The 21,138-nt window shown below is 49.6% G+C and overlaps 6 protein-coding genes across 6 annotated transcripts; 1 reads left to right on the top strand and 5 right to left on the bottom strand.

The window, feature by feature from the left end:
- Positions 1-101: 101 nt before the first annotated feature.
- On the top strand, positions 102-3,121 carry CONPUDRAFT_147368 (uncharacterized protein; the record flags this gene model as incomplete). Its single annotated transcript, XM_007776490.1, has 9 exons — positions 102-164; positions 223-444; positions 508-594; positions 662-829; positions 889-1,080; positions 1,136-1,591; positions 1,642-2,097; positions 2,153-2,344; positions 2,399-3,121. 9 exons carry the CDS (start codon positions 102-104, stop codon positions 3,119-3,121), a joined length of 2,559 nt encoding a protein of 852 aa, XP_007774680.1.
- A 633-nt stretch (positions 3,122-3,754) lies between these two features.
- Positions 3,755-4,782, bottom strand: CONPUDRAFT_93535 (alpha beta-hydrolase; the record flags this gene model as incomplete). Its single annotated transcript, XM_007776489.1, has 4 exons — positions 3,755-3,769; positions 3,821-4,075; positions 4,135-4,608; positions 4,708-4,782. The coding sequence occupies 4 exons, from the start codon at positions 4,780-4,782 to the stop codon at positions 3,755-3,757; spliced, it is 819 nt and encodes a 272-aa protein (XP_007774679.1).
- Positions 4,783-7,974: 3,192 nt separating this feature from the next.
- On the bottom strand, positions 7,975-8,791 carry CONPUDRAFT_159395 (uncharacterized protein; the record flags this gene model as incomplete). The annotated part of the gene is made up of 4 exons (XM_007776488.1): positions 7,975-7,993; positions 8,046-8,512; positions 8,566-8,723; positions 8,779-8,791. 4 exons carry the CDS (start codon positions 8,789-8,791, stop codon positions 7,975-7,977), a joined length of 657 nt encoding a protein of 218 aa, XP_007774678.1.
- A 6,419-nt stretch (positions 8,792-15,210) lies between these two features.
- CONPUDRAFT_35897 (uncharacterized protein) lies at positions 15,211-15,651 on the bottom strand (the record flags this gene model as incomplete). Its single annotated transcript, XM_007776252.1, has 1 exon — positions 15,211-15,651. A coding segment is annotated over one exon (441 nt), but the record flags the coding sequence as incomplete, so codon positions are not given.
- A 594-nt stretch (positions 15,652-16,245) lies between these two features.
- Positions 16,246-16,602, bottom strand: CONPUDRAFT_66088 (uncharacterized protein; the record flags this gene model as incomplete). The annotated part of the gene is made up of 1 exon (XM_007776273.1): positions 16,246-16,602. A coding segment is annotated over one exon (357 nt), but the record flags the coding sequence as incomplete, so codon positions are not given.
- Positions 16,603-17,476: 874 nt separating this feature from the next.
- Positions 17,477-19,923, bottom strand: CONPUDRAFT_159394 (uncharacterized protein; the record flags this gene model as incomplete). Its single annotated transcript, XM_007776487.1, has 8 exons — positions 17,477-17,755; positions 17,811-17,891; positions 17,945-18,097; positions 18,146-18,178; positions 18,942-18,972; positions 19,024-19,080; positions 19,144-19,416; positions 19,466-19,923. The coding sequence occupies 8 exons, from the start codon at positions 19,921-19,923 to the stop codon at positions 17,477-17,479; spliced, it is 1,365 nt and encodes a 454-aa protein (XP_007774677.1).
- Positions 19,924-21,138: the final 1,215 nt, after the last annotated feature.

Genomic DNA, 21,138 nt, shown 5'->3' with positions numbered 1-21,138 from the left:
TTATCGTCCGCCTTTTACTACATAAACGCAAACTTCTCATATGTGAGCATTACTTCGCATTTCCATCGGCTTATTGAACTCAACGCCACCGTGCCACTCAGATGTCGCCCAACACTAACAAGCACCTTCCTACTGGCAACACCGCCAGAAAGCCTGGATCCAACGTGAGTGCCACTGTGCTCTGATACTACGTGCCTGACGAGCGTGTACCGTGCCATACAGGCGTCACAGAGCCGTCGCAAGGCATCGTCTATCCCACAGGCCTCTCGCACTGCTGGCAGCTCCGATGGCCAACCGGCCAAGGTGCGAACGATAGCTCCTCGCACTGCTCCGACTCCGCTGCCTCCACTGGGTCACCCTCCTGGCGCTCTGATCCCCAGTAAGGCCGCACTGCAAGGCACGTCTGAAGCTTCGGGCCTCGGCACGCCTCGCATGGTCAAAAGGGTGAGTGGCACAGGCTGCGCATAGTCATCATCGCTTTTGGTTTCTCATTAATTCTTTCACCAGGAACCAGTCGATCGTCACGGTAACGAGGCTCCAGCGAACAATAGTCCTCTTCCCCAGCCTGAGAACGCCCGGCTCTTGGCCCAACTTGTGAGTGGCACTAGCATCGACATGACCCTACCATGACCATACTAACCATCTTCTTGCTTGTGAACAGGTTGAACGTCAGGACGTTCAACGTTCAGCGCTAGCCGCAGAGCAGGCGCACGGTGCCACCCGTCCTCTTGCAGAAGGCCAAGCGCCCGGCTCGAGCGAGACACGCGGGGCTGAAAATCTCCAAGAGGTCTACCAAGTTCTCGGCGCAAACCCAGGTTCTCATCATCTCGTAAGTCTTCCGGTTCACCTTCATCCTCAATAAAGTTTCTGACGACAAAGGTCAAGCAGGACACTCAAGGTGGTTTGCCTGGGCCAGTGGCACAGAATGGTGTCTCTAACTACCACGAGACATCTCAAGGCATTCTTCATGCTTCCCCCGGAGGCGCGACGTCTCAGAATGTGGTGTCGAACGGATACGCCTACCAAGGCCAGGTTACACCCGAGTTGGATCAAGCTCACTCTAGCTACGAAACGCAAATGGTGAGCCTTCCTTTTTCCCCTAGAAAGCGCGGAAATTTGCTCATTATCAAATAAGCCGTCGAACATCTACAACGCCAAGGTGTACTCCCATCAGCAAAACGACGCACCTCCCGAACCAGTCCAAGGCTATAACGCTCCCTGTGTCGGCGTGTACCAGGAATATCCGCCTCAGCCGGAGAACGTCCCGGTGCATGCGCCTCACCAGAGTCGTCAGTACCTAACCCCCGCCTCTCACCTGCTATCGCGCGGGTCTCAGTCGTATTATCTCGAGACGCTGGGTGCGCTTCAGGATCATACGATCCAGCATCAGCAGCAGCAATACGCGATTGCCGCATCACAGGGGCTTGTGAGCGGGTCTCAGCATCATTCGCCCCAGTCGATGCATGCCAACCATGGTCAAGCGTCGCAGCAGGAATACCTGGTAAATTCCGCGCAACGTTCAGCGGACGGGGTCTGTCCGTCCCTAAATCAACAAGTGTACGCTGCGCAGGACAACGCTCAGCGACGTCCAGTGAGTATCGATGTTATTTCTGTATGAACAAGACGCTTACCGTGATACAGGTGGGCGAAGACAGGCTGCCATCACTGCCAATGCTGACGCCGCCGCATCTCGGCACACGCCCTCCGCTTCCACTGCACCAGATACCTTTTGCAGTGAGGGACGCTCCACCACCCCCAGGGAACGACTCACCGTTCAAAGAGCACCTCCCACCCCCGCCGCCCGGTCAACATTATGCGTCGGCTCAGTGGCTATACTCTCAAGCCGAGATGTATCCCGAGGACGAGCGACCGCGGATGCGCTCGCTCGCTATGTACTGCGAAGCCATTCGATGCTTGCTACTTAGCGCGCAGACGTTCAATAGTCTGTTTCCACCCGGCCCTCAGCTCATGTTCCACTGGGGGAGCCGAACAGTGGATCGCATGCAACTGCGAGCACGGATACAGGAGCTCGAGTCGATGCTCCTTGATGTTTCGAGGGAGCTCAAGCTTGTGCCTGAAGATCCACAAGGCCCGACGGTGAGCAATCATTCGATACTTTTTCTTGACCCTGTACGCTCATATTAAAGCGCAGACTGGCGGGAGTACATACAGAGTGAACAGACAAGTTGAATGGCCGAGAGTGCCGATTCTCCATCCGTTTTTGGTTAGCGTCGAACAGGTCCATCGCGGTAAAACAATAGGTGTAACGCACCAGTACATCGAGCCCGCCAATCGCTCCATTGTGCACATTCCCGTGGACAACACCCACCAAGGCCTGCCGGATGTACGTGAACCGATCTCCACTCTGGTACAGGTTACTGACTAAATCGCTTTGCAGCTCTCTAGGACTGTGGGATTCGCTCCAGCGGGCGGCGCACCAGACGCTACCCCGCCCGTCGCCGATGCGAAGGGTAAGCGCAAGGCTGTGGATGACCCATTGGGTATCCATCGTGAGCCTTGTCTGCCTTTCGGCGACAGGAAGAAAGCAAAGACGGACCACGATTTCTCTACTACTCCCTCGACCTCGCGCCCGATGATGGGAAGCGGCTCCACATCACAAGCGAGCTTCAACTCGCAACGTCTCTTCACCCACGCCGGTGAAGAGAACCGCAACAACTTAGTACACCACCCCGCATCGTCGGTACCATCGACCTCCAACGCAGCGTCGGCGATACCAAATCATGGCGGCCCCCCTTCAAACATGCAGTGGGCGCTGACAGCTGTAACATCGTACGAGGAGAGTAATGGATGGACGCAGACGCGAACGGATATGGGTGCGGGTAGCCAGATGCAATCTGACTCGGGCGCCCCCCTCCCTTCCGAGACTTTCTATCCCGTGCAGCAACAGCGCGCTCATAACCCTTCTCCACCTTCCCAATTCGGGGGAACGAACCCTAATCTCTTCCCATCTGACTCCGTCGCACATGCGTCTTGGATGCCGTCTGTCCAAGGCGAGTCCGCGGAATGGGCGAATCCCGCTGACTCCGATAATTCGGCCGGCGTTGGCGACGTCGTCTCGCATCATCCGCATGGGTCGTCGTACCTTCCTCCCAGCGTGTAAAGAGCGCCACGGACTTGCTCCTGTAAGTACCCTTGAGCAGGTCCGTTAATATGACGTCGCTCACGGCCCATAAGAACGATGCATGCTGGCATGCTCTACGATTCATTCAGTTTATGTTCTCGCCTCTACATCATGCTTTTCGCCTTTCAGCGAACTATGTACTCCCTTCCTTGTCTTGATCATGCCTCGTCATCCCTTCCCGTTTACACATGTGTTATTTCTTCTGTAGTATGCCTTCGTCTCCTTGTAACCAGTATGCATCATTGTGTACTCTATGTTAACACCTTCATCGCTTTCTGGGAAATCTACGAAAAACAAAGTTGTAACACGGTTTCTTCCACACGTCGTTTGCCCTCGAGTACCAATGTACGTCGCAATGTCATCCTATACGCCGACAGATATTCCCGCGTGCTATTCAATTCACTAGGCATTGGCAGTTGGCAGCTGGAAGGGTAGATCGGAACTTCTGGAAGGCGCTTCTGGAAGTAAACCGCGTTGTCCATCTAGATCTCCCCATCAATGACGTCCGTCAACGAAATGATCAGCAGATCCATTCACAGAACGCGCACCAGCTATCAGGCTCATGCATCGGACCTGTTTCCTCAACCCTCATGCTGCAAAAGACGTGATTGATCAGAATACATTCCCCTGAGCCGAATAGACTGCCGCAGGGGGAAAACACGCACGAGGAGGCAATACGGTCGGCAGCCACACTGCCAGATCCTCGAACAGCGCATCTAGCTGCTTGTTCTCGGGAACGTGGTTCTGGCTCTGCGACTTTTCCTCTCTCGGGTATATCTTGAAATCAATAGGAGCGAGACCTCCGTATCGCCTCGACAGCTCCGCGAGCTTTGTCGTGCACTGCTCGCCGACGGGCGTGTTGATCGTCGTGTCGCCCTCGTTGTGTCGCCATAGGATGGGCGTGTGGCGAGCGTGCGCGTGAGCCGAGTATCTCTGAGAAAATGACATGAGTAGCTGGATCAAGTCAAGGCAAACGCAAGGCAACGACGTACCCGTTCAAATTCAGCAGGAACCGGAATATACGAGTCGATCACACCAACACCAGCGACCTTCCACCCGTCCCTGCCCGCCGTCCGCCCGCCCACCGCGACCTCCCCAGCCGTAAGCGCCGCCATAAGCGCCGCCGCCCCGCCCTGCGAAAAGCCCACAATCACGACCCGGTTCGCCGCGCCCTTGCCCCTCAGCTTCCCCACCTCCTCGCGCAGCACCCCGTCCACGGCGAGCACCGCCGCGTCCATCGACGCCTGGTGCACGTGTTCCCCGTCCTCGATCTTGCGGAACGGATACCGCTTGCCGTCGTTGAAGACGTGCCACGCCTCCCGGCCGTGCGTCACGCCCTCGGCGCCCTGCGTGTCTTTGGGCGCCTTGGGGAAGACGAAGCGGATGTGCGAGAGCGTGGAGGGGTTAGGCTGGACGAGGCGGCGCTGCATGTCGTCGCGCCAGCGCGGGCCGGCGGCGCCGAGGCCCTAGAGATGCGAAGTCAGGAGTGGCCGTGATGAACGACAAGGCGAGGGTTGCGCGGTCAGATGGGCGGTGTGTGGGGACCAGGGCCGAGTAGCACATACATGGAGGAAGATGACGGTAGCGGTGTGCGAACCATCCGTAGGTCCAATGGGGTCATTGAACTGAAGCTGTGGCATTTCACAACGTCCTAGCAACAGCAGAGGGATAATCGCGCAAGGATAGGATAGGACGGCGGAAACTCCCTATAGGGCATGTCCGCTGATAGCGCCCCGGAGGGGCTTGGCAGAGGCCCGGCCATGTCCGCTTGGATAGCGCCGCAGGCACGCTCGGCGGCTCTATCATGTCCGGGATAGCGCCTTTGGAGGTCCGGTGGGCATGATGGGACCCCCGATAAACCTAAATCCTATTTGAACTCTTGATCTGGTGTCTTGACTGCCGAGGTTTTTCGCAGCTTTTTCGAGGCGATAAATGAAATCAACTTGGATAAAGTACAGTACATAAAAATGCGCTGCTAAGTACATAACACATTTCTTGTATCCCCAGCTTACTGCCATCCACTTTAATAGAGTAGATGACCAAAAGATTGTCTATGCCATCAGAGACTACCTCAGAGCCTGCTTGGTGGGTAGTTCAAAAGATAGTTCATCCCCATTCCTTATCGTTGGCGACTACTGGCGCTTGAACAAGCACACGAAGCTTGACACGAAGTCGTGCAGAGCAGGAGGGGAGTAGTGTGAACGCAAGGTATGTAGTCATATATTCAAGACGCGGCAATCTCAAATATGACCTCGTGACTGAGGCGGTAAGGTGACTTTCTTGACAAGCTTTTTGTGCGAGGTCGCGGGTTCGGCCCGACATTTTGCCAAAATTTACAAAGTCAATTACCACCATCAGTCGATCCATATGCATATCCACTCATGCCTACAGTAGCGAAAAATGCAATTTACAAATATTTCAGCCAAAACTTAGGCGTATAAATGGATTTCCCACGGTAGCATGTATGTCCGAAACAAGCCACGCCGTCGCATAAACGCTCCGGCTCCAACGAAGCACAGGTTTAGGTCGAACGGATGAGGTTGAGGTTTAAGTCACGTGGCATACGTTTATTGGTCCACTCGCCTTAGTTAAGGTCACATTCAGAGGTACGTTTAGTAACAAACGCGTATCTACATCAAATTCAACGACCTGTTTGGGACGTTAATGTCAGCATGTTAAGTATCATATCATGACGAGACATACCTGGCTGCGAGTAAGGCCCTCAGGATAAGAGGTTCGAGTTCGATAACATTAGACTTGAGCAAACCGGCACTGATGGTGATTTGTTCGCCCATATGGCAAAATGAGTCCTTAGAGATGTCTAACGAACATTCGATAGACACGGAGTCATATTGGTCCTCAAACTCTCCGGTACAGATAATGGTACCGGTGGTGAACGACTTTCCGTCCCTTGTGACGAAGACGCCAAATACGTTGGATGAAGGCACGAAGCGACCTTCCATCCGATGGCAATGAGGTCGAAGATACTGAACAGAGAAATGGTACATGAAAGCGCCCAAACGGTTTGAAAGATCGGTCCCCCCTGTGACATGAAAATGAATGGAATATCGACCTTGGCCATGGAAACGCATGTGATGAGTAGCTCTCGACCAGACCATCAAAATCTTGAAGTCATTCTCTATGTCGTTTGTGGAGGTTGAAATACGCTACATGACCATTAATATCGGTTCAAACTATCAAGTGAGGACTCACCTCGGATAGCATCATCTTTTGAAGACAGACAACGACGCGTTGCATAGCCAGTAAGTCGTCTCCTACGTAGTCGAAACATTTTGAAGTGTATCGCGCCATGGAGAAATCAAGCGGAAGTTCATTGGCAGACTCTCGCTCCCGCAAAGAGAAGAGCCTAGGAAAGACTGTCAAACCAACATTCAGTTAAGAGCGAAATAAAAATTGGCTCAGTCTATACGTACGACGATGACCAGCGGGTGTAAAGAGCAAGTCCGAAGTAAGCGTTGCTAGAGACATAAGAGCTACGCAGAGACAATCGATCACTCCGAAGCTTTTTAAAGAAAAATTGATGAATTGACCGCGTCGATGAATAGAAACTATATTACGAAAGGGACCATAGATCGGTTCATCGCCGAGTAATGCAGAGATTGAATGTGATAGTATTAGGAGATAACCCGGATCCGACGTCGATCAACGGCACGAAAGAAACAAAACTTTTCCAACTCTGTCAAACGAAGCGTGCCATGGTAAGCGTCAAGGAAACACAGAAATAAGTTGCCGCTCTCAAGAACAATCACCCTATCGAAAGTGTCGATGTTTCTGATTCCCAGCGCAGAAAGAGGGGAAAGGAGATGAATCAAGTCGACGCCACATTCATTATGTAAGAAGTGTAGGAGAGGGCTGTCGCCGATTCGACCATCAGCTATAGAAGTTTGCAATACTATTAGGCAACGTCAGGTGAATAACATGGGAATTACCGAGGCAGCAATGGAAGACCCCTGGGATGGTGCTGCTGTGCACGGCGGAACAGCGTCACTAGTCACTCGTGAGGGGGTCGATGCCACCCGAGGTAGCAATGGAATACTCTTGGGGCGGTGTTGCTGTGCACGGCGGAGAAGCGTCATTCGCGAGAGGGGCAATGTCACGGAGCCAAGGATAACTTTGAGGAAAGCAATTTCTTCGTGAGGGATCCAAGGAATAAGAGTCCTACGAACGTCAGCATAGCAAGAAAGACAATAAATCAACCACTACCTTCGAACTGAATTGCCCACGCCGTCTAGTTTCTCGCAGTACACGGTCCATTAGATGAAGATGAATGTACATCTCAACAGGCCATGCATCGACATATCTATCCAGCCAATGAACTTTTGCTATGACCTGGACACGTTAGCATAGTGACAAACATTGAATTAGAACATAGAAAGCTCGCTACCTTTGCAACAACGAAGGCGATTCGCCCTGCAGGTTGGTTAGAGAAATTGACATTTGTGTTCAACCCGGTCTTCACAATCGGACGAGTAACGCTCTGTAACAACAAATTTTAACTGAACCGTAAAAGAACAAACCAAAAGAGTCACTTTGAGTGTTTCCCACTCTGATGGAATCATTCCGAGCAGAGCTATCATCTTGGACTTTGGAAATTTGCGCCTAACGAATTTCTTGTAAGTGTCGTCATCGAAGGGACGGATATACACCATGACGAGGCGTGAAGTAGGATCAAAACCGAAGGCTTTGGGTCTTAATATACGCTGTACCGCAGTAGAGGAGGTTGACACTTTCCCGTTTCACCATTCGACACTGTTTCATTTTCATATATACATAGGAGGCGATAAAAGTACAGCAATAAGTAAGAGAACATGTCATAGAAGATTTACACGCCTGGGGCGATTGAGTCAGTATGCATAAAGTACATGGGTACATAAACACGTACCTTGCAGCACAAAGAGTGCGGTGAATAGCGACATCAAGACTAACAGGATGCAAGTTTATAGTGGCGTCATTGATGGTGACGTGCCTTCCCCCAAGCGTGCGAGTGTTCAATGTTGCATTAGATGCACATAAGGCCGAGACGAAGTCGAAGCGATCGTCAAATTCGTCCGTACAGATGATGGAACCAGTAGTGTATTCAGCGCAACGGCGCGTGATGAAAACCCCATAGACGTTAGAAGACGCCAAGGAGTCGGCTGAGAAACCAGGCCCGAGGTATTTTGATGCGAAGTAATATGCGACGGCTGAAGACCTTAACGCACGATGCTGGCCGGTTCCGCCACAGACGTGAAAGTGAATGACAGTTGGCCCGCGGCCATGGAAGCGCGAAAACTCTGACGAGTGATCCCAAGAAAATACCATGGGGAAGTCTTCAAAGGAAGGTAATCCATGCATGATAGACGAGAATGACTGGGTAACGATTCAGTAAATGCTACATTAATGATAGCAAACAGAATACGCACAGGTCCGAGAGATGTCACCAATCGAGCAAACACAGGCCATTCGGCCGACCCGTTAATGACATAATCTATTGAAGTAGCAGCGCGGAGCGCAAAGGCTAAGTCAAGAGGACGATCGTCTGCACGTCTACGACTGAAGGGTGACATGTCACCGTCAAAACCTTTGGTACGATCAGAAAAAACACAGACAGGCCAAAGGACACGGTTTACACTCACCTGAGAAGTCCATGGAAGTTAGCCACGCCGGAATCATGAACAGAATGCTGAAATTTCGAACGAAGCGCGAGTCATTATATACACAGAGGTTTTTAGGAGGATATGTTTCAATCAGGAGGCAACGCGATCATTCGCAGATACCTAGGAACGTTTTATTAAGCATGCAATTGTTTACGAGGGGTCATGTCAGAAAATAAATGAAGTGTACTACATTTGAGAGGGGCGGAACGTGCATCGACTTGTAAGGGGTACTGATTAATGATGTATAGTCCACACAGGAGGGGCAGAGTGGATACAGGAGCTTAGTAAATATCCTGACGTCAAGCTCCTTAGCGCACTAATTCAATCATTGTATATACACCTGCTACTACCCCTGTCAACTTCCATTTTCAGCGGACCCACAGACCCACTCTCCTTAAACAATTGTATAAGCCAAATTCATTGCCTGAATAACGTTCGTGCTTACCAAGCCGCTTCTATAGTTTCATGCAGACGATCCCCATAGGGTTCATTGGCAATGAACGAAGAAAGGTTGGAGGTAACGTGATGACCATCCACCATCGAAGTCGTCGGACGGTCATGAGCGAGACAGAGGCCACATACTTTGTTGTAATATGGCCGAAATTTCTCAGTACAGAAGAGCACTCCGGTAGTGTGGCGGGCATTATGGCTGGTGAGAATGATGCGCTCAACAGCGTCGCTCGGAATGACTTCGTCAGTGAGCCATGAGCCTAGCACGAGATGTTGGAGTACGAAGTGTTGCAGTAACGCGCCAATTCGAACCGCCAAGTGGTTGTCGCCAATATGCGATATGTGAAAATGCACGGAGATTGGCGCGCCGACAGACACGCGTAGATCCGGACTTGAAGCGCCCCATCGAAGCACTATATGAGCCCGCTCAGGAAACAAAGGAAGATCAGGGGGAAAGTCCTGAAAAGCGGTCAAAATCGAAATGAGCACGCGAAAGAGCCTGACACACACCTCAGTCGTAAGATAACATATGAACAACACATAACCGGGCCAATCGACAAAGCCGTCAGTGAAGCAATTCAGGGTCTGCCTGAGGTAGTGCGAGAATGTAGCAGCAGATATACAATGGTTGTCACTAATCTTTAACAGTGGCATTCCCTCGAAGTCTCCTGACGACGAACTCAACAGGAAAAAAACAACGAGATGGATGATAACGCACCATTGTCTTCAATTCGACTCTGGGAGAAGAAGGAATGTAAGAAGCTTGCCACGGATGGAAAGTGGGGTAGTTCGTTCATCGGAAGAGGTTTGGCATCAAGGCAGAACCGTCTACACTTAAATACAGTCCAAAAGAGGGGCGTTATCGAGCAAGGAGAGGGCACGTTTATTCAACTTGAAACACGGTTTACTACATACATATGGGACAGAGAGTGACGACATTCACGCAATCCGAGTTGAAACAGCTACATCATCAATTACAATACAGGCCATTCAAAATGTACTCGTCTCGTGGTAGAACTACCTCGGATTATTCGCTGAAACCACGAACATCAGAAACAGGCTTTGAAACATCAAACAAAATGACGTACCCTATAATGTTGTGCAGACGCGATACAACAGGTTCCAATACATCCGCATAAGCGTCAAGAAAAGGCACAGAAGCAGTGATGTGTTGACCGCAAACTTTACGTCGGTTGCGCGAACTGCTAAGTTCGCATTCTTGAACGACAGCCTCGTACCGCGATAAGAACAACTTGGTACACATGATAGTGCCGATCGAATAATCGCGATTGTGGCTGACTACTCGAACTCGATAAACGCAAGAATGCGGTAAATCAAGTCGCTCGCTAATAAACCGCATAAGATGTGCGGTCCCGAAATGAAAGCCAAGTGTGGCGAGATGCGTCGCGATGTGTGCATGAGCACCAACTGACACCTGAAAATCGATAGAGATCGGAGCATATTGTTGCATCACAGGATGAGATGTTTTCCTCCAGCGCAGCAACACGCGCAGTTCATGAGGATAGACAGGATTGGGGCATGGATATTGCTGTTTTCGTATAATGAACACTGTGTCACATTAAAAACGTAGTATAGTGGAACTAACCTTGCCTGCAATGATACAGAGCATTCGCAGATACGCCGAATAACCGACCATGTCATCGGCCAAGAAATCCAGAGTTTCTGCCATGCGGGAACTCAACATGTTCGGGTTCAAACGTTGAAACGCAGCCGCGCATCGTCTGCGCATCTGGTTAAGCTCCACAGCCCGTAGAGGGTCTGAGCAATCAGTTAAATCTTCCATTGCAAAACCGAACTCATATTACCTCGGCGAACGGCGCTCATTGCAGGCGCGTGAACGAGTTTCGCAGGATGGTTGTTCATAGCGAAGATGGGAAGTCTGGCATGTCAGAACTCGCCACAATCATTCTACTCTTATAGCAGCAAAACAACATAGGGACAAATTACATTGCAATAGAAAAGCGGCTCAATTCCTAAATCTCCTGTTTGAAAACTTAATGAGGTAAATGAGGGGCCTACAACGTCGGCAGAGATCTAAACATATACTCGGACAGGTTCAAGACTGCCTCCTCAGCGTAAATAAATTAAACAACCCCTACGCGCCAATTTGACTGAGAGCTATGAGTGCCACCAATATAATAACGATTAAGGGACTTACTTGGCAGCTTTATTGACTCTGTTGAGGATCCACGCCATAGGTGGAAGCTCCATAGCGATGAATCCATTGTTGATGGATATGTAGTGGCCGTTTGCGTCGAAGAAGATGGGGCTGAGGCCTGTGCCACAACGAAGAAGAAAGTGTTGATAAAGCGCAGCCGTAATCCCTCTGCAAAAAACAGATCCAATGGTAAAGTGTGCATTATGTTGAGTGACTCGAAGCCGGTACACATAATCGCTAGCCTTCTCATGTTCACCAGGATGGTCTTCAAGGTGGCGTGAGAATATGTGTCCTAAATAGGTCCCCAACGCACCCGACCGGACAGCCAAATGATCGTCAGTATCAGTTTAACATTGAAGTTAGCAGCAAACGGAGCCAGACCCCGAATACGCGGATGAGCAATGCGACGCCATACTAGGCATACAGCAGTATACGCCTTGTCTGAAGGGGCGTCGTAATGCAATTCGTTCTGTAAAATATCAGACGTACACGTGTGATCAGAAGATAAAGGAGCCGGAAATTAGCCGACCAGTCTAAGTCCTTTCCAGACAAAAAGTTCAAAGAGAGCGAGAATTTGACCGACACTAACGTCGGATGTATATGATCCGATTGAGCGTGAGGTGCTGCATGCCTGTTAACTAACGGATTGAAGCACAACAGAAGTACGGACTTGAGTTGTAACTTGCTGCATGAGGTTGCGAGCGCAGAATGTAGTTTGCCGTGAACATTTAGAAGTGCTAAACTTTGCCATTTATAAAATACCTCTTAAGAACGTGAAAGAGTGAAATACTCGAATGTTCATGTATTTTATTACATCATAGAGGTCAAAGGAGATGACAACTCGAAATAAGTGACGTTGTAAGGTCGCCGACATATTGAACAGAACAAACAGTGCTTCAAATAACATACGATACAAAGAGAAATACTATCTGAAAGTGCGATAAATTTGAGGTTATCCGAGGCAAGCCGAAGCGAGGCCGAAGCGAGGCCTATGCTAACAATTCCTGATATGTTACGTTTGCTACAGACGTTTTACCTGGTTGTACTCTGACCATTGCATGTGAACGGTGCCGAATCCTAGACAACGCCGTGTACAACTGTCCGTGGGAAAATACGTCTTTCGTCAAGTCAACGCCAATGGAATCCAATGTCAGTCCTTGACAGCTGTTGAACGTTGTGGCGTAAGCTGCCGCGAGAGGGAATTGCTTGCGAAGGAGGGTGAAGCCAGACGGCAAGGTTGTTTCAAACATGATGCGTGGCAGAAGTATATCCTCCGGGTCTATGGCTGTCACTCCTCCAATACCTCGCAAGATTCGGACCGTCACGAGTCGTGCACCGAGGCCGATAACAACAACACGGACGTTTTTTACCAACCCAAGTTCAACAGAAAAGTTTCGAAGAAGCCTGCACACTGAGTTAATTTTAAGTCGCAGCGTATGGTGAGGGAAACCGGGTGGAGTGTGATTAGCAACATAGTCAAGGATACTGGTCGGCGGAATGATGTCGTTTTCGTTCGCTTCCCGCAGAGAATCTGCAGCAATATATGTACGGGGATTCCCAGCGACTTGATCTAGTACAGTATCATTGTATAAGTCGACTTGCCGGTTAGTGGGAGCCAAGATTGCACGTCTAAGGCAGAGAAGTGGGTCTTGCACAACTTCCAGAGGGTAAACAAACGACAGAAGTTCATCAGTGGAATGAACGCATGTAACCATAGATAGATCGATCGTTGGGCCAGCGCCATCTCCAACCGAATCAACAAAATCTGCGAATTCCGGGTCTTGCGAGTTACGAATTGGCACAGTTAACCGGAATTGCGTGAACTCCGACCATAGCGTAGACGACTTGATAGAAGCATCTATTACCTGTGCTCGAGTTCCTTTCCTGATAACAGGGCAAGTCTGACGAAAGTCTCCCAGTAGCAATATTGACTTCCCCCCAAATGGAATACCGCTGCTAGTAACCCGCATGAATACATCATTGACACACGCCAGGACTGCCTTGTTTGCCATCGGTGCCTCATCCCATATAGTAAGCGAGGAAGCCCTAATGAGGTCACCGCGAGCTGTCTGTTCATTTACAGGCGATTCCAACATTTCGGAACGCTCGTTCACGGGAACCTAGTCACGGTTAAAGATTACTAACAAATCGATTAAAACAATACATACCTTAAACGTTGAATGAGTTGTTCTTCCTCCAGGATATAACTGTGCAGCAAATGCGGCCGTCGCAGTTGGCAAAGCGACGAGGCCGATAGACCTGATTTTATCAAGTATAGCGTTAACCAGGAAGGTTTTTCCTCGGCCGGCTTTTCCATCCACAAATGCGCAGATTGGCCGATCGGCCATTATCGCTGACATTATTTCATCGTAAATGAACCTTTGCTCTTGAGTCATTGACATGTATGCATTGCTGGCTCTAGCGGCAAGCATCTGAGGGTTTGCACCCCATCGAGTAAGTTCATGCTCTACTTCACGACTAACAATGTTGGGGAGTGGGAGACCGAAATCCTCGAGAGACTTTCCTTGACATTCTAGCATTTTATGTATGTCAGACAGAGCATGACCGATTGATAGTTCTTCGTGATCGGGAAAGCGCAGAGTAAAATCGATTGATAAACTTGGACTAAACGACTCCCATAGATCTAACGGAGCCGGAACACAGTCGTTTAGCAACAGATGGGCAAACAATACACGGAGTTGTCGTGGGGTTTTCAGTTCATCAACAGCCTCATGCATGGCTTGAAATGCCTCTTGCTCATTGGCAAACAGACCCATGGCAGATGCCGCCTCTTGAAATGAATTATGTGTGATGCCTCCGACGAGCAAAGCGTCCTGGAAGGAGCGAACCGGCCGAGCATTGAGAATACAACGCAAGTAATAGGTCTCCCCTTTAGAAGGAAGAACAGAATGAAGTCGAGATAAGTGGGTGCGCTGTGCCAAACGTTGGATAACGCGCATGCTCGGTGTGTTGTCTATAAGTTGACTCTCTTCAAAAGCAGTTTGATTTGTTGCGGGCCCTCGGACAGGTGCCAAACGGAATGTAGTGAAATACTCCGCGTATGTCACTGTTTCAAAAGAACGAAGCAATCCATATGTGTCAAGGAAATATCCAACAGGGCGAATGAAATAACGCTCAAGAGATGAGAGCGAGGTGTCGGGGCCGGATGATTGATATCGCCGGCGGCGTATGCTCCCAGGTAAATGAATAGCCAGATCTGTTACAGAAGGAATTTTCTGCGACACGTGAAACCCCATAATACGCCACGCGGCCTCAGGCGCCGATAAATACCGTGCATTCAGGTATTCTTCAATTTCATCAATATGATCTGGTTGGTGTGCCACGTTGTAGCGTGCAGTATCCGGTCCTACATGCATTCAAACTCGTAAAATATAACAAAGACATAGAATATGGAGAAACACACCTTTGTTAATGTATTTGAACAAATACTGAAATAGATGAGACGTGCTAGCCACCTCGAAATTGATGTGACATTGAAAGTACCGAATTAATTGTAGGCAGTGAGGGACGATCATTTCATCGCCTGGCCGGCGTCGGCGGTAATGTACTCGACCCTCGTTATCAATGGATGTATCATGTTGCAGCGGTTTAGGATACTTGAAGCGACACACTCGGTTCCCACTGGGAACTTCACGCTGACAATATTTTGAAGCAGGTTTGTCGGCACTGGGATGATTATGACGCATGTAAGTGGTCACCAAGCGAGCATCATCCAGATCAGAAGGGATTTCGGCAGAGACAATGTTGTCAATGTCATGCGGAAGAACACAATCCGTGTCATACCTCACTAGAATGTGAGCGTGAGGTAACCCGCGCTTCTGAAACTCGATTGAATGAATAATGTATACCGGTCGACCGACATTAGGGAAGAGAGATCTGAGACACTGCAAAAGGCAGGCGAGTTTTCGCTTGAACACGCGAACCACAACCAATGGAATATCAACGTATGTCTGCCCCGGACGCAGACGGTCTTGAATCTCCGGCCAACAAGAGTTACATGTCATAGTGATAAAAAAGGTCGGATTCCCCAGGGCTCCTGCCACAGCGAGAGAATCTGCAATTTGATTTGAAGACCAAGCTCGTGAACCTAAGAATGATGCAGGAAGATATATGTTATCTGTGTCTGCAACTGTGTCTTCTCCCATAAGTGCAGCGTCCTCTTCCAGGACCCGCTGTTGATGGTGACGGATGTAAGACAGACGGCATTCCAAGTTCCGGCTAAACATGTCAACCAGATATTCATTTGTCAAACGGCCAAACACTTCAAACCGTTCTTCACGTAATAACAATGCCCGATAGTACCACATCTGAGTGGTCGGGGCATCTTGTGCATGGTCGTTGGATCCTGCAGGAACAACATCATCCAGATCTCCCTCCGATTGAGCAATCCCCCACCCCATTGTTCCATGCGGGAACAGCAAGGGATAAACTAATGGCTCCCAGAGACGGCTAACCGCAGGGATTGATTGTGTCACAGCATTTCTAGCACGCGACACAGTGAGACGACGGGTTCGAACCTGACTCGAGGATGTATTATCATAGTACATTATAGCAGCAATCTCTGCAGTCGAACCCGAGTCTGCAAGAGACAAATAGGCATGGGGGAAACCTTGTTCGTTTGCCAATACCAGCAACCGTAAAGAGGCAACGAAGGGATTAACTCGGATGAGAACAGCGCGCATAGTATCGATCCAAGCAGGCGGAAGTTGAGCTGCCCATTCGGGGAAAGGTGTGTTCCGCATGAAACCATCATACAGTAGCCATCGCACAGCAGAGTTTGGATGGGAAGGCCGAATACGATGATACAATCGACCTTGGATAGCCATGAAGCCGGGAGGACCGTTTGATTCTCTAGGGAAAGCGTGCGTAGACTCAAGCGCCGCAAAAGAAAATATGAGATTCAGTATTCGTGAGCTTTGGGAGATACCGGGGTCATTCATAAAGTCATTGTATTCGATGGGCAAGGGAGGTAGGCGCGGGACATCGCCAAGACGAGCGCCTTGAATTCCACAACAAAAACCCGGTCGTTCTCCAGTGAGAAGAACGACGCCACAGTGAGAACATTCGTGCCTTCGTCCTCCTCTCACCTGACCCCATGTTAACATAGGCGACGCTATTGCGCCCGTTTGCCACTCAGATACTGCGTGAGGCATTGCTTGAAGTCTATTCAACATGAGAACGGAATAATATCAACCTGAGGTATACACACATTCGGCGTTTATCGAAGTCCGTAAAATGCAAGTGGATTCTGCAGGAGTTCGACGGCCTCAACCAAAACCAGAGAACAAACAAACGCCATGACATACCAACTGAGATGTCGTTGAGCAGGTTTCGAAGATTTCAAAGCAAAAGGGAAAAAAATTGCTGAAGTTAACGTGCAATCACCGCCTGTTTTTAACTTCTGTCAATAGGGCTTCATTCTGCAAAGGGATACATGCGATCTCTAGCGCCAAGGTGCTTCAAGTGTAATAAAGCATTCAGCTTTTCGGACTGCGTCTCCTAGAGAGCGTTCGTCATTGCAAACACATAATTCAGTGACGGGACACGAATGCGCCAAGCTCACCTCCTTAGCGATAGCGCTCCTGTCACTGAATGTCAAAGGCCCGGTATGTATGAACTCACTCGAACACATCATTCATTCTCGAGACAGAACCGCAGCATGCTTACCTCCTAAATTTAGACACAGAGCAACGAAGCTCCGTAGTTATATCAGATCTCTCGCACGCGTTCAGTCATTATCAATCCTAAATCGGACCAAACTAACCTCCTACTCGATAGAATGACTTTTTAACTGAATATAAAACATTCTTACATTTTCTCCTGTCTGCACGTAGTGGGACACGTACTGTACGCGCGGCCGCAAAGAAAGCCACAAATATTGTAAGATCACAATGTTTCTGTTCTGGACGCACTCTAATCGTCTATTACAAAATCTGAGCTATGGTAAAACGGAAACATTTACACTGACACAGTTAAAACCACGGAAAATCTAATCGCCGAAGGTTCTCATCTAATACAACCAATCTACTACTTGCTATTGCAAAACTTTTTCGCCCCTCTGACCAAACTGAACATCTCCCACAAAGTCAAACCATGAAACGCGCCGTTCTTTTGGATGAATTCTTCAAAGGCTTCTCCATTATCATTTCGAATAGCGGTGTTGAACGTCTGCATATCAGGAATCCCAAGTGCGGCAAGAGCGTCTGCAGTTTTCATAACCGGAACGGCACAATCAGTGCGAAGGAAGATGGCCAGCTGCTGATCTACTGCAGTTCCAGTCGAGCTGTCGGCTCCTTGGCTGCTGCTCTGGGACCGATAGTGCAATCAGCGATAAACCGGTCCATAATGAATAAAAACGTACCATCGTGGCTGTTGTTGAGATGGACGGGGAAGGATCAACTGACACCACACTAAACTCGGCAGCGCGTGAGTGTGAGGCACGCTGTGATAGAGATCGGTCAACGACACTTGGGATAATAGCCGACTAAGACAAACCGATATCGAGAGCACCCGACGAGACCGTCGCGACGTGCGTTTATGTCGCCGTTCTTGCATGTGACGGACATTATCAAAGACGTTTAGCTCGATGTACAACGGCAAAGGCCATAAGTCGACGTAGTTTGCCATGTCAGGCAACACGCGCAGTCCCTACAAACACTATCAGAGCTCATGTTGTAAAAGAAACAAACCACTCACCTCAGCCACCGCTAACGCGATACGATCCTGAGGCTGTTCGGCGAAGGGTATGTTTCTGTTCAAGTGAGCTTCTACGATCGGCCGCATGCGACTCTTACAAACAAAGTCATTCATACTTATTAATGACGCCCACTTCCGACCAACTCACTTGAAGGATGTTCCAGTCAGATATACTTAATCGCATGACTTTCAGCATATGATCCTTGGGCACCAATCGAGTACGCATCAGATCGTAAAGGTCGCTATCAGGTAAGGGGATCAGAGGCATAACGGGCGATTGAAAGGCTATCGACAATACATACTGGTAAAAAGGTCTCTGTATTTATATGCAGAGTACGGAATTAGCCGACAGCCACACATAAAGAAGCACGCAGGCGCATCTGCAGCCCACGATGAACTTAGCGCCAAGGATCCACAATTCGAGTACGCATGGATGATATTCGAAGCGGTAAGTGTAGCACAGAAGCCGTTACAAATTCTGAGACACTGACACAGAAAAACTAACTATGCATTCGACCCTCTTTCGAAACATGTGTTCGATGCACATCTATTTCTTGGACTTACGCGATCGCTTCCCACGTCCGGCAGGCGAAGGTGATCGCCGATCTTCACGATCACCAGACTTATGGGGCAGCATCGCCACCATGGCTTTCAACTGTTCTGGTTCCAATTGTGCCAAAATAGATTCTGATGTCGATGTCGCCGTGGAAGTCGACTCGCTTTCATACAGAGCGGGAGTTTGAGGATGATACGCCTCGGGTGGAAGTCTCGAAGTCGAAGTCGATGGAGTACATACACCACCCCCAACGTCAGCGTCTTCTGTGGAACTAAGTAAAGTTAGCAGCTATATTGAGCCATATCACGGAAGAAAGACTAACGCTTTCTTCTTTCCATGAGAATGCTTGCCAGGTTCCACGCCCAATGTTCCATTCGCGCTAAAATTCAGATTAATATTATTATTAGCGTCAATAAAGAACTGGGGTCAACTGATTACTCACGTAGCGCCCTTCGTAACACTAGCACGAGCGGAAAAGCGATCCCTCTTCGACTGCGTATCGGCGGTCGGTGTCACTGTGACAGTCCGCGCGGCCAAACTGCCTGATCCACCAATGGAGACGTTGTTTGAAACGTTTAGTGCAAGAGAAAGCAACTCGAACTGAATGTATCCATCGGACGTCTTGGCTGCGCTCATGCCTAGAACACCAACACTGCTATTAACAGCTGGAGTAGGCGTATGGGCCCAGCGTGAGGTTGAATTATTAAATACCATTCTACAAAGAACGTCAGCGGAAATGTTACGAAGGAGTAAACAATACTGACTCTGCTTTGCTGTGCTGCACCGTGTTCCTCACGTACTCTGATACAGCAATATCGAAGCGTTGCAACGGTGGAAGCAGTGAATCAATGGTTGACGGAGCGTTTACACGCCCCACTGCAAAAAGAAGAGGGAAGTCGAACTCAGGGACGTGATCGTAATACGCCTCTTCCGAGGGATCACCTGGGAAGGGAAAGAATTGCTGTGGCTGAGCATCTAAAAGAATCGGGCCCTCGCGGTCAAAGCATGCCTTGGCGACCACGAAAGCAAGTGTGTCGTCGGGGAGGGTTAAGCCCCCCAAAGGGCTGTATACTCGAATCTGAGCCGAAGAGGCTTCGGAACCGTTGCTGTAGCGAAATGCTGTCTCATAGAAGCAGTAAAAGGTCTGCGTACTCCCGCTCTGCTCCGCACGACGATCGCCATTCACGAGGCTGAACAAACCCACGACAAACGCAGTAGACATGATGCGTGAGGTATGGAGCCTGTGTGATGATTGGGAGCGACGGATTCGATTCTTCGGTAGATTCGAAGCGACTGTGAGAGGCAAGATTGAGAGAAGACGCTTCGCGGGTGCCGTTAAAAGCTACAATAGGGTCGATAGCGATAATAGGGTGATAGGGTCTCGTACGGATATCGAAGCCAAACTCTATAGCATCAAAAAAAAACGCGGTATACAATGTCGGATAATGTAGAATAAAGGAGAGATCAACAATTGAGCAACACGATTCATACGCCACATAGGAGAGGCGGGTCACCCAGCGCAATATATTCGATTTCGGCACCGAATGCCGTCCACCTCCAACCATACATAACTTTCAAACGACTGAGGAGCGTCCGCCACAAACGAAGACATCGACGCACGCACGCATTCAAAACATGTCCCACGCCACATAAAGACAGGGGAGGAACACATATCAGATTCATACCCCGCCAACCAAGCACGACCAAGCAGTCCGCGTCGAAAGATTGAAGATACGATTAATAGCGCCTTTGGGCGGCCGTAGGGACCAAAAATTATAGCGCCTCGACCCCCTTCAGAGGGGTTCCGGGCGGACATGCCCTATAGGGAGTTTCCGCCGTCCTGATAGGATATATGATGGTGGTATGAATGAAAGCGAAGATGAACGCAGCACACGGCGTCAACGCGTCTGCTCCAAGAGGCGTGCGTAAGTGAGAAACGAAACACCGACTGGCCTACTTGAGGGGGGGGACCACCACCTGACAAAGGACGATCGCGAGTATAGCTGAGAAGTCTATAAGAGCGCGAACTCACCGGGCAGTTAGTGTTGAAGGTTGAGTTAGTAGCTTGGTAGCTGGTAGGCTGACGATGGTAATCGTTCGGTGGAGAGAGAAGACTTAGATGATATTCATGGTAGCGACTGTATATATATGACAGGAGCGTGTGAAGTCACTACCGTATTCGTAACTACTATGCAGTCCAAGTCCCACGGTAATGCAGGACGGCTACGTAAGCAATGAACGTGGCCCTATGCGATGAACGCAGAGCCACACGAATGCGTAAGCGCTAAAAGTACCAATGGGATACCTAGCGCCAGAATAGACGTATGAAGGCGGTGTTTACTTGTAGACCTCTAGGAGGAACATCGCCGTACAGGAGGCTTCTGGATGAACCAATAAAGCCGTAAAGGGTCGAATACTAGACGTAAATCTGACACCC

The sequence above is a fragment of the Coniophora puteana genome, assembly GCF_000271625.1.
Source record: "Coniophora puteana RWD-64-598 SS2 unplaced genomic scaffold CONPUscaffold_17, whole genome shotgun sequence".
Classification (NCBI taxonomy): domain Eukaryota; kingdom Fungi; phylum Basidiomycota; class Agaricomycetes; order Boletales; family Coniophoraceae; genus Coniophora; species Coniophora puteana.
This window is presented reverse-complemented; position numbering and strand designations above follow the sequence as displayed.